Source organism: Budorcas taxicolor, chromosome 7, assembly GCF_023091745.1.
Source record: "Budorcas taxicolor isolate Tak-1 chromosome 7, Takin1.1, whole genome shotgun sequence".
Lineage (NCBI taxonomy): Eukaryota > Metazoa > Chordata > Mammalia > Artiodactyla > Bovidae > Budorcas > Budorcas taxicolor.
Window position 1 is genome coordinate 51,246,406 of NC_068916.1, and position 13,303 is coordinate 51,259,708.

A 13,303-nucleotide genomic window follows, 5' to 3' on the forward strand; every position below is an offset into this window, starting at 1 on the left:
GGGTAGGTAACATAAAAAGTTCTCAATTTAATAGCAAAGCATTAAAATTATATAGAAAAAGTATATGTACAGTAAATAAGGTTGAATATTCCTCTGGAAAATTTACTAGTAATATTCTCTAGTAGATTTCCATTAGTAATCATGGCAGTATGGATTTACATTTGCCCAAATTTAATAATATCTTTTCACATATAACTGCTTATAGTAAAAGCGGTTGATTTAATCTGTTGGCATATAACACAGATACTCTTATTTTTGGACACTTGCTTAACCTTGGTCCAGTTGTATGTCATTCATTATTTTCCTTTGGCCATTATTTTTCTGTTTCCCAGTGGACTAATTGTTTAGACACAAAAATGATTAATAGAATTAAACTGATTTCTATAGTAAACCAAATATTTGACAAGTATATATCCACCTCATTTTCTCACTTCCAGTAAAAAATAAAGGCCACGTTCCAAGCTCTCTCTGTATCATAGTTTCCTATTGGAAATGTTTTTAATTAATGGAGGAAAAGTGAAAGTTGAGGAAGTAGGATAGAAACCACACCAAAGAGATAGATGGTAACTTCACCTATGTTCCTAAATATTAATTTATGATATCACTCAGTGCTACCAAATGAATAGATTTATTTATTTCTCTCTGACAGTACAAGATGTTTGAGGAAGAAGGAGTTCTTTTATATTCTGACATCTTAAGCTGCTACTTTCCTACATACTGAAAACTTCGTTGCTAAAAGGACACTTGTTTAACATTCTCTCCTTTTCCTTCAAATTGAAGGAGTTGGTTCAGCTTCTAGGAATAATTTGTTTTTCACCAACTTGACTTATTCACGATATTTTAGCTTTATTAATGCTTTGATGTGTATCTAGGCAATCGCACACTTCTGTGGTTACTGATATTCAGTCATTGGATATTTGTAGAAGAACTGCCTTTTGTGCATTAATTTCACCATCCTCTGCTTTTCCTGCTGCCTAAATTTTGGGCTTTTCGTCTCATTTTCAGTTAAATAAGTTACTCTTTTTAATCTTCTGCTCTTTGTATTTTATTTAACAAGTTAGAGCCATTTCTTTCTGTTACTATTCTCAAAATTCTTGTCTTATTTTGGATCTTACTATTTATATAAGATTTTAAATCTAAGAATGTCCAATGTGGTCATAATTAATTACCAGTCTTAGTGTTGAACTCTTAACCTAGTTTTCTTAGTCTTAAATACAAATTACATAGGAACTATACAAGGGTGTTTTAAAATAATGTTGGAGGAGCTTGCGGAACTTAAGAATTTACTCTGCTGATGTCATTGAATTTGTTACACAACTGAAAATTTCCTTGCTGAGCTTGCAGATTCTGTGGCAGTTAAACTCCTTTTTCCTACCATTAATTGTCATGAGGTACAAGTAAAGCAAACCATGGTTTCCTATATAATCTTAAGGAAATAGGTAGAAAATTATTTTACAAGCTAACAGCTTTTGCTCTTTAAGGATAAAGTCTCTTCCCACCACTTTGCTCAGATAGAAATATAAAATTGAATATGGGTAATTATCATAGTGATTTTGGAACTGTGGTTGTAAGACCTTGTTAAAGACAGTATCTAGGGGAAAATCTGTCAGGCTTTTTATGATAATAGCATGTTGCAGTTATTTGAGCTACCTACAGTTTTGAGTTCTAACAAAGAAGCAGTTAAATCTCTGATTTTTTTGTCCAGTAGTTTTGTCAATCTCTGGCAGTTCAGAGCAATTAAACATCTAAAGGATTGTTTTTTTTTTCCTTTTGGACCTAGGAATCATTTTGAATGCACTGGATGAGCTAGTTTTTAAAACTCTGAAGTTACATATGTTATTCATATATATTGACCACAATCCTTGAGAATAGACAACTATTTTTCACCTAGTCTTTTTTTAAACAGCTTTAATATTGCTTAATTTTTATACCATAAAATTCACTCATTTAAATGTACAATACAATGACTTTTAATAAATTTACAGAATTGTGTAACCATCACCTCCATCTAGTTTTGGATCCATCACTCAAAAAAAATCTCTCATGCTTCTTTGTGATCAGCCTGCATTCTCACCACTATGATCCAGGCACCACTATTGTCCTTACCTGTCTCTCTAGATTTGCCTTTTCTCTATAGATTGTACAATATATGGTCTTTTGTGCCTGGACTCTTCACTTAGCATAATGTTTTCAAGGTTCATCCATGTTGTAGGATATATCAGTAGTTTGTTCCTTTTTACTGTAGAATAGCCCCAATTCTTCAACTGGCCTCAAAGTGGTTATTATATATTTCTTCCATTTTATGTCCATGTTAGGATTATTAATATTGATAATTATTTTGACTTTAGGGAATAAGTTTAAGTGTGACTGAAAACCTTCACTTAAATGTATAATTATTTCATTTTTAATGTACACTACCAATATGAGTACTCCTGTATGGGAAGTCTGATTTTCTCCCAGGTAATGTTCATTGTTTCTCTCATAGATTTTTACGTGAAGTGTTTACTTAAACTCAGAATAATTGTCCTTTGTAATATAAGTTTAATACAGTGTTCAGGTAGTGAACTTCAACACTTATGGAAGTGTTTGACTTAGTTAATGAACAATTTAGAAGGTTATATCTTAAAAAGAAAAAGAAGGTTATATCTTAATTAATTTCAACCTATATTTTAAAATAATAAAAGAAACATTTTGCTAATTTGAAAAACACTTTTCCCCACTTTGATCTACAAGTTATAATTTCTTGCAGTATTCTGTATGTACACAATTAACATTGTAAAAAGAGAAATTGGGCAGTTAAGCTAACATTTATGATACCCTCAACATTATTTTGGTTCTGCTTTAGATTTTAAGTTCTTTAGAAAGTCCAATTTAATAAGCAGAATTTTGAGATTCTTTCCTCTTTGCTTTTCCGTTTCTCCCTACCCCTGCCTTGTTTTCCAAAATCATCCAATCCTAAATATTGCATTTTTAAAATTTAAAAACGTCACATTTTTTTGAATTGGCAACATCCCTGCTTGTGCTATGTAAAATCGAAGAGTCTCGTCATTAGCTACAACTGGTGTGAATCTTTGAGCGTTCGTCTGCAGCGCTAGTTATGTGGGTTTGGGAGGGAGGATGCGGGTGGCGGGGGGTTGGGGTGGGGGGAGGGCAGGGATTTTTTTTTTTCTTTCTTTCTTCTTTTTTTTTTTTTTTTTTAGCATGGCACATTTTCAAACATTTTTCATGTGCTTAGGTACATCCAAGCAGAAGTCCAGTTCCCTGCAGGTAGCAGATCAGGACGTACTGCCACCTTTTCACCCATACCAGCCTTTGGAGTGCATAGTAGAGGAGACTGAAGGAAAACTGAATGAACTGGGACAAAGAATTAGTGCTATTGAAAAAGCACAGCTTAAATCATTGGAGTTAATTCAAGGTGAACCTCTGAACAAAGATAAGATAGAAGAACTTAAAAAGAACAGAGAAGAGCAAGTCCAGAAGAAGAAGAAAATACTGAAAGAACTGCAGAAAGTGGAAAGGCAGTTGCAGATGAAAACACAGCAGCAATTTACCAAAGAATATCTGGAAACCAAAGGTCAGAAAGACACGGTATCTCTACACCAGCAGTGCTCTCATAGAGGAGTCTTCCCAGAAGGGGAAGGAGATGGTAGTCTCCCAGAGGATCACTTTTCAGAGTTACCTCAGGTTGACACAATCTTATTTAAAGATAATGATGTTGATGATGAGCAACAGTCTCCACCATCGGCAGAACAAATTGATTTTGTCCCAGTCCAGCCTTTATCATCTCCACAGTGTAACTTTTCCGGTGAATTAGGTTCTAATGGGACAAATTCTCTTGAACTTCAGAAGGTATCAGGTAATCATCAGATTATAGGACAGCCTCAGATTGCTATTACTGGACATGATCAGGGGCTGTTAGTGCAAGAACCAGATGGACTAATGGTTGCAACTCCAGCCCAGACGCTTACCGACACTCTTGATGACCTGATAGCAGGTGGGTTAAGAAATATACCTGTAATAATTTCTCTTTAATTTTTGTGCTCAACTTCTTTACACAACTTTCCAAAAACACCAACTTGGTATTTTTCCTTTTTAGAACTATGTTTATAAAATCATTTCTTGAGGTGTTTTGGAAGTGACTTTAACTAAACTCAACAGCATTAAAACACAAAAGTGTGCTTTCCCTCTTCTTTTTCATTATTTGCAAAAGCAAAGAAATAACGTTGTCATGATCCTTTATTTTAGACCTTTGGTATCAAAATCACCTTGTCTCATATCTTGGGTAGGAGATCTCAAAGTAGAATTTCTTTGCAGGCTTTAGAGATAATCATATAAGATTAGACATTTAATTTTCCTATTGGTGATTTTCATATTTGGAAATCAGAACTCTAAATCACATTGCTTTTTCTTTATGGTTTTATTAGATCAATTTAATTAAAAGGGATAATTAAAAGGGATATTCAGAAAAAAAAACTTAAGCATTCCATATTGTTAAAATATGTGTGATTAGAAGATCTAATGTACATTGAAAGTATTGTCCATTTGATAATGATTTGGAGATTGGGCTTTTTGTAGTAACTGTCTTGATGAAAGCACACAGACATCACACACACACTCAAACACACACAGACAGAGGTAATCACCAAAGCAAAAAAGAGACCAGCCTTATAAACTTAAAGTATATGTTTCTGTTTATTGTTGTGTGGAAAATTACAACTAGATATGAAATGAGGTGCACAAGTTTACTTTCCCTTTCATTGTCCTTGCAGCAGTGGGAAAACAGTGCAATTAATCATTTACCTTCCTAAAGATGGCTGGTGAATGTATCACCTCCATGAGAGCGCAGTTCAGAAATGCAGCCAGAATGGCTGTTGACAGTGGATGAAGACCAAGAACTAAGATGTAGCTGGAGTGATATTCAAAGGCAGGCCAGTCCTCTGTCTCTTGATTGCAACATTTTTTTTCTTTACTGTTGTCTGTTTCTTCTTGTCATATTCTCCTCCCCTCCTCTCATCCCAGTTATGCTTTCCCAGTTTCCTTTCTTCTTCTGTGAGCCTTTAGTCTTCCTAATCTTTACTGAATCTTTTAAATGTGGAATAAAATTACTTAATTCAGGAATTTTATTGGGCATGTGTATGACTTCCAGTGTTTATTGTAAAGAGTGCCTTTGAGGCTCCTCTGATATGTAATAGGTATCACTGTGCAGAGGAGGAATGTCTTAGTTTTCGTAAAGAAAATTAAAATGCTAGGAAATGTTTTAAGGAGTTAGATTCTTTATTCTTTAATTTTATTTTTTATATCTTCAGCCCATAGCCACTTCACTCAGATTAACTTTGTGTTGTTAGCATTGCAAGTTGTTATAAATATTGAATAACTTTATAGTTCATTTATGGTTCTGATTTCTAATTTGGTTAAAGCAGATATTGGAGTGTAAAGTATGATTAGGATTAATAATAGTGAAACTCATGACCTGGAAGGAACATTTTTAAGACTTAGGGTTCTATAAACAGCATCATAATCTTCCTAATTAAGTACTCCATTTGCAGTTATGAAACCCACATTACTGATCAGTTTAGTTTCTTGGAACTTAGGACCTGTCCTTTTATTTTTAAAGAATGGAGAAAACATGTCTAAAGGGTACTTGTAGGTGTTAACTTTATGGTAGTATTTAAGGCTATTTCTTGTAGAAGAGGTCAAATTCTGTTTATTCCACTGAAGTATTTGTTAAATTGAAGTGACCTTTTATAAAGTTCACATGAAGCTTCAAAAAATCAGTTTAGAAAACATCTTTTAATTATATTTAACATTAATCTAAATGAATAAAATTTAATTTCTTTTAGACATTAATGTCTCGTGACACAGTTGGCCCACCATATTGTACAATATTCTTTTGTTAATAAGCTTTAAAGTACAAATCTGTCAATACATTAAAAATTATATGTGGTGTAGCTTGTGGGATCTTAATTCCCTGAACAGGGATCAAACAAACCCTGGCACCCAGCAGTGAAAGTGCAGAGTCCTAACCACTGGATTGCCAGTGAAATGAAGTGTTAGTTGCTCAGTCATGTCCAATTTGTTGCAACCCCATGGACTGTAGCCTGCCAGGCTCTTCTGTCCAGGGAATTCTCCAGGATTGCCAGGGAATTCCCAAAAATTATCTGTATTTAAAAGCTTTTCATATTTTTGAAGCTTATATTTTAAAATATATAGCAAAAAGGAAGACTTGCCTCAAAATTTAAAATATTATTAAGTCTGAATTATTCTTAATTTCTTAATTGAAGGTGAAAAAAATTAAGGATGAATTAGGTAAATACCTAGTTCCATGATTATATGATGTTACTATGTCAATAAAATTATAGATTAGGCCAAAGATGTAATTAATTTTACCTATATCAAATCTAGTTATCATGCCTTTATATGATATCATGCCTTATTAATAAAAGAGAATACATCTTACAATTTTACTTTAGATAATAGCAGTAAGTTTTACTCTTAGGAGGGTTTTTTTATATTTTGTTTTTCCCAGCACGCCAGGCATGTGGGACCTTAGTTCCCTGACCAGGGATTGAAACCACACCCCCAGCATTGGAAGGCAGAGCCTTAATTAACCACCAGACCACTGGGGAAGTCCCAGGATTTTTTTTTTAACTGCTGTTCTATCTCAAAATGTTTGTCATGAAAGCGAGTTAGTTAGATACATAATTTATTAATGTCATAACTTCACTAGTTGACTGACAGCAGTTTAGTATGTAGTCTTAGATGTATCATACTTTATGTAGTCCCAACCAGAATATATGTTTACTCTTGAATTGGAAACATGGTTCTTCAGGTCCATTTCTTCCGAAAGTAAGTGCTGGGCTTTTGAAATTATCATAATAGCAAGTGATTCTCAGTTCAGATGTCTAGAATAAAGGTCTGAAAATAAACAGCAGTTTAAAGAAATTCAAAATAGCTTGACCATTGAACAGTTCTAGAAACATCTAGCAAAATTTTCATTCTTAATATGTAAAGTTCCTTAGTTAAAAAAAATCAACTAATATCTCTTTATTTACATTTATTGAGTGCTTGCCATTTACCAAGCTCAGTGCTAAATGCTTTTATATATGCAATTTCATGAGCTATTTAATAATACTAGAAAATAAGTCCATTTCCCATCTTTCTGTTGAAAACTGAGGCTAATGGAAATTAAATTGCTAGTTAAATGTTGAGATTCAAACTCAATTCAGCCAGATTTAAGAACCTTAGATATAATATGCATGCATTTGATTCAACTGGAAGTTCTGAGTTTATATTTAAGATATTATTTTCTTAGAATTCTAAATTGTATCAAATAACAATTTCCCTTGTTATTTTTATGTTTAGATATGATTTGTATATAAGGTTTAATACAGTTTTGTGACTTTAGAACATTGTTAATGTTGTTGGCATCTTCATAGGCTCTCAACACATTCCAATTCAAAAGTATCTTGCTTTAAGCAGTCCGGTGATAGTCAATTTAGGTTTTAGAATGAAGTAATTGGAAAATTATCTTTGAGGGAATTTACAATAAAATATCTTTAAGTAATAATTTCTTCTAGTAGGTGTTAATATTTTATTTATAGATTGTTATTTATATGGAAATATTTAATACAGTTACTGTTACCTAAATTGGATTACAGTGATTTAATGTCTTAAGACCTTGCAACATTACTATCTTCCATATTGCCTACAAAACTGTCTTAAATTTTATAAAGAATTAAGTAAAGTATCACCCCATTTTAGGATAGTACATAAATTTAATTCTAATTATGTAGTGACTTTCATGATAATCTGTTTTGGTCATTTTCAGAGACATTTTGTTCAGACGTAGGAAGCATTTAGGATTTTTGAAATTGTCATAGTCCTGGTATAATTTTATCTTAATAAATCCTTTATTCCACATATACTTCTAAAATTTTTGCTATTTTCTAGTTTTATCTTTAGAACTTTTCATATGTAATTAATCCTTTTAAAGTCACTTCTGTGGAATGTTTCTGATTGTCATTATTATAAGGAGGAAAAAAATGTTTCTAGGATACTGTTGTACCAAAGTGTACAATCAACGTAGTAACACTTTTTTGATAATAGAGCTGTTAAATGTACAAAAGTATTTTTTAAAAACCAACTCTGTAAAAAAAGTCTTTTATACCATCACATTCTGACATAGCACTCTAGTCAACTATTTAAATTTTTTTGAATATCTGTTTTTCATAGTCACAAAAAGAGATAGCATGAATAAACAAATTTAACAATGATAGAAAAGTAATTTTTTAGTAACATATGTTAATGATTATGAGACTGTTGTTAAAATCTTAGTGTTACAAAGGTGCTATATATCAAAGTTTAGTGTCTTGTTTCTGGAACTTTTTTCCAATCTTATCAGCTGTTTTGAGGGGGGCAGCAAAATACTATGTGCTTTTAATTCATCCAGTGACAGATTTTTAAAGCTTTGTTTTCATCATGCACATTCTTGTAAGGCAAAACAAATGTTTATAATCATTTTTATTTATAACCATATGGCTAAATATTTATGTGTATATTTATGTGGTAACAGAAGCTGCAGAAATTCATATGATCAAGATGATTTTATATATATTGGTTGGGAGGAGGGAGGGACAGCTCATGTAGCAATGTCCTTAAAATTTGCTATTATTTATGAAGAAGTAGCATACTACACTTAATCTTTCATACTTGTGGTCATAAGTATCCTTGATTGGGATTCAGCCATATCAAAATTCTAGAGAGAAAACATTCTCCAACCGTTGAAATGCTTACATTTTCCTTTATGACTTATGTGTTTTTGATTGACTTTTAGCATGGGTAAGAGGAAGTTAATTGCCATCACTGAAACTTTGTTGTCTTTTTCTATATTATTGATTATATATTTTTTCTGAGTTTTTTCTTTCTTGAGTGAATTGTAATGTTTTATTTTTCAATGCAGTGATTGATAGTACTGAAGTCCTATAAAATATGTGATAATTACATATATTGGGCACTTACCATACCAAACACTGTGTTAAATGCTTTTTATACATTATCTCACAGACAGTTCACAATATCCCTCTGAGATGGGTCCTGTTTCCCCCTCCATGGGGCAGACTCTTGTCTTGTATGAAAGAAAAGAAATATGCAGAGCCACAAGGATATAATTTCATTTAATTCAGTTTCAGACACTAGATTTTGAGGTCCCAAATAAAAGTTCCAGTGTTCATTTTTAAAGCAGTTTGATTTTCAGACACTGATTCATTTTTGCAAATTTTCAGAGTAAATATTGAATTTTAAAAATACATACTCTCTGCTATTTATGAGAGAGATACTCTAACTTGTTCTTTCCCTTCTTCTACATCTTCTTTCTATTTTTCTTCTTCTTTTTTAAAAATTTGCATTATTTTCAGGATATTTTTATCTAATTGCCTTTTTCAAACTAAGATTTACAATTCCTTTTTTTTAAATTGGAAACTATATTCTTCCTATTGGCCCTGCAAAAGGCTGCTATTTCTTCTGTATTCACTAAATGCCAGGTACCATGCTCAGTATTCTATTCCCAACAAACTTACAATGAAGGTACTATATTTATCATCCCATTTTACACATAAGGAAATTGAGATTCTGAGAGTTTAAATTACTTGCCCAAGATCAGAAAGTCATTGGTAGAACTGGGATTCAAACATATGTCCATCTGACTCAAAAGCTTGTGATCTGACTACTACATTGTATTACTGCTATAGAATTTTCTGTTTTCTGTGTTTTTCTGTATACAAATGACTTTACTCTCTTAAGTAGAATTCAGCAATATGAATATTGTTTTTCAGCTGTGAGTAGCAGAGTGCCCACTGGCTCAAACAGCTCTTCTCAAAACATAGAATGTCTTACACCTGAACCCTGTTCTCAGTCTCCAAGCAGTGTGGCTTCCCAGTCTATACCCCCTGTGTATCCTTCAGTTGACATTGATGCACATGTAAGTAGACTGCTTTATTTATATTTATTTTTTGCACATTCCAATTTTCTTTGGAAAGGAAAAGATTCATTGTACATTAATTGTGGAAATTAACATTATTTGCTCTTCAATCAATAACCCCACCATAAACAGAAAAAAGTTTAATTCTTTTTTTTTCCTTTTCCTAGACTGAGAGCAATCATGACACTGCATTAACCCTAGCTTGTGCAGGTGGCCATGAAGAACTTGTATCTGTACTCATAGCACGAGATGCTAAAATTGAACACAGAGACAAAAAAGGTAAGAAGTGTTAGAAATAAAATCTTGAGTGTCAGAAAACAATTTTTTTTTTTCACTGTGGGTAAGTAGTTCCTGGACTAGTCAGTGGGTTATCATATTTCAATTAAGTATATCCAGATTTGTTCATCTACAGAGCCAAATTATTATTCAGAAATTCAAAAATTATAGATCATCCAGGGAAGTACAGCAAGTTGTGTTTGCTTTTTCCTTGGTCCAAACGTAGAGCATAGAAAGGTATCAAAGTTTATTACGCTTATAAGCTTGAATAGTTTTCTTTGACTTAGCATTTTCTTTTTATCAAGTATTTATGGGGTTTTGTCAGTAACAAATTAGGGTTTAAAGCAGTTTTATGTTAAATGATTTTAGGTATCTGTCCTAAAGACTTCTTCCTCCTAAAACAATAGAGAATTAAAAAACAGTGGCTTAATAAGTAAAAAACACAAATTTGACTGAGATTTTTATTTTCTGATTTAGGTTTCACACCATTGATCCTGGCAGCAACAGCAGGACATGTTGGAGTTGTTGAAATCCTTTTGGATAAAGGTGGAGACATAGAAGCACAATCTGAACGAACTAAGGATACTCCTCTTTCATTAGCATGTTCTGGTGGACGTCAGGAAGTATGCTGATGTTTATTGTCACTTTGTAAACACTTTATTTGTATTTTAAATATGCATGTGCTTAGTAGTTTAGCTACATGAATAAAACTTGCATGTGTTTTGAGATCTTTATATTAAACTTAATGAGAATAGTAAATGTCCTTTTAAAGAATCTATTTCTTGCCTTTTTAGGCAAAATAGAAATTCTCTATATCCTTACATTTATTGAGTCTGAATGGAGCAAAATCCTAACACATGAAATGCAAATTTGTCACTTAATAATTGAAGCGAAAGAGTGACAACTTGTTATTTCAGTATAATTAGGATTTCATAGGTCTGAATTCCTTGATATAAAATTGAATTCATTTATTTAGTACTGGGATTTGAATATTTAGTATCTGATTAAAATGTTAGATATTTAGAGAACTTAAAGATCCCATTTCTTTGTGCTTCATTCATTATAAGATGAACCCTTGGTGTAAACTAGATTTCTCTGTTCCTATTTTACTTTGTAGGTGGTAGACTTGCTGTTGGCTCGGGGTGCAAATAAAGAACATAGGAATGTGTCTGATTATACACCACTGAGTCTAGCTGCATCTGGAGGATATGTTAATATCATTAAGATTCTGCTTAATGCTGGGGCAGAAATTAATTCAAGGTATCTATCACCTGTTCATTTTATTATTCATGATTAATAAATTATGACCTTGGAGTTAAGTGTTTTCCCCTAAATATTTAGATGCCATTTTTAAGCAAGATAATACTAAAGTTGCAAGGCCAACAATTATTCCTGTGGTAATCAGAGCTTATTTCAGCTAACAGGGCTGTTTTCAAAGAGGTTTCATTTCAGAAAACTCTTTGTTATATATAGTTAGAAATTTATAGCCTCTGAATAGGGATTGTGTTTTTAATTGTGAGATTTTCCTAATTATGAGATTTTCTAACTTTGAGACTAAACAAATAACATCTATTCTTTGGTGTTAGAAAGCTTTCTTTTCACTGAAACTTTTTCATTTTTTATGTTCTCTCTGCTTTTAAAAAAACAACAGGCAACATATTATTTTAATTTTCTGAGCACATTTCCCCCCTTAGGACTGGGAGTAAACTAGGTATTTCTCCCCTGATGTTGGCTGCAATGAATGGACATGTTCCTGCAGTGAAACTGCTGCTTGATATGGGTTCAGATATTAATGCCCAAATAGAGACCAATCGGAACACAGCTCTCACCTTGGCCTGTTTCCAAGGCCGAGCAGAAGTAGTGAGCTTGCTTCTGGACCGAAAAGCCAATGTTGAACATAGGGCAAAGGTAAGCATTTTATAACTTGTCAACTACTTCAGACATATTTCTAATAGAAAGAGCATAATATAGCATAGCACACTCAAATTGAATGTGCTATTTAAAATTTTTCTAAGTTAAAATTAGGAAATTCCTGCCCCAGTGCAGGATTGTAGAATAGTGCTATCCAGTGGTCAGTGACACACTGTCACCATTCCTAACTTTATTAAGGACAGCTAAGATCTCCTTTAATGAGACAGGTGCTTTACCATTGGTAAAAATCGCAATCAAAAATTACTTTATAAATTACAAAACTGAAGGAACTAAAATTGAGGCAACTGTAATCTGATTGTAACAGATTATGACAATTTCATGACAGTGTAGCATTTAGAAAGTAGGAGTTAGTGTCAGTGTTTATAATTTCTCTTCTTAGAACTATTAGGTACTTAGACCCCCTGAAACACGTAGCTTATGTGTAATTCTTTATAACCAGACAATGGTCAACCTAGTAGTCATTTCAAATTGAAAATATCTGAAAATGTCTGAAAAAGTCTCTTATTTTTTTCCCTGATTATCACTTTTTTATTTCTTAAAAGAGACAGTTACTGTCTCATATAGATTTATAACAACAGAGATGTTATGAACTGTTTTTTATTACCATAAGGTAGTATAAGTTAATTTAGTCTAGTATGTCTTAACTGAATCTAACAGTTTTCACTTGCTATTTTAGTAAAGCTTAAGAGTGAATTTTGCTTAGCTCTCTTGGGAGAGAAAATCAGAAATAGAATCAACTTATAAGTCATTGTTTCAGTCCTTTAAAGAAATCAATATAATTTACCCACATAATTTTTTGGTTTAAACAGACTGGTCTTACCCCCTTGATGGAAGCTGCTTCTGGGGGATATGCAGAGGTTGGAAGAGTTCTCCTAGATAAAGGAGCAGATGTCAATGCCCCCCCTGTGCCTTCATCAAGAGACACTGCTTTAACAATAGCAGCGGACAAAGGTCACTACAAATTTTGTGAGCTCCTGATTAATAGGTAGGTAAATTTTATGTTTGTAAAAATTTCCTATGATCCCTTTCACTTTTCAGAGCCTTTACAGTTAATAAAATTGTTTTACTTTATTTGACATTTAAAAGAACAGAGTATTTGTTTGCTACTTTATAAAAGAG

The 13,303-nt window shown here is 32.6% G+C and overlaps 1 protein-coding gene across 2 annotated transcripts in view; it reads left to right on the plus strand.

The window, feature by feature from the left end:
• ANKHD1 (ankyrin repeat and KH domain containing 1) overlaps positions 1-13,303 on the plus strand; it is a 106,076-nt gene that overhangs the window by 73,942 nt on the left and 18,831 nt on the right. For both annotated transcript variants that reach the window (XM_052643233.1, XM_052643235.1), the window contains 7 exons: positions 3,236-3,994; positions 9,831-9,976; positions 10,144-10,255; positions 10,730-10,875; positions 11,370-11,512; positions 11,947-12,160; positions 12,994-13,169. In XM_052643233.1, coding sequence (XP_052499193.1) covers positions 3,236-3,994; positions 9,831-9,976; positions 10,144-10,255; positions 10,730-10,875; positions 11,370-11,512; positions 11,947-12,160; positions 12,994-13,169 — 1,696 coding nt within the window. The remainder of the gene's footprint in view (positions 1-3,235; positions 3,995-9,830; positions 9,977-10,143; positions 10,256-10,729; positions 10,876-11,369; positions 11,513-11,946; positions 12,161-12,993; positions 13,170-13,303) is intronic.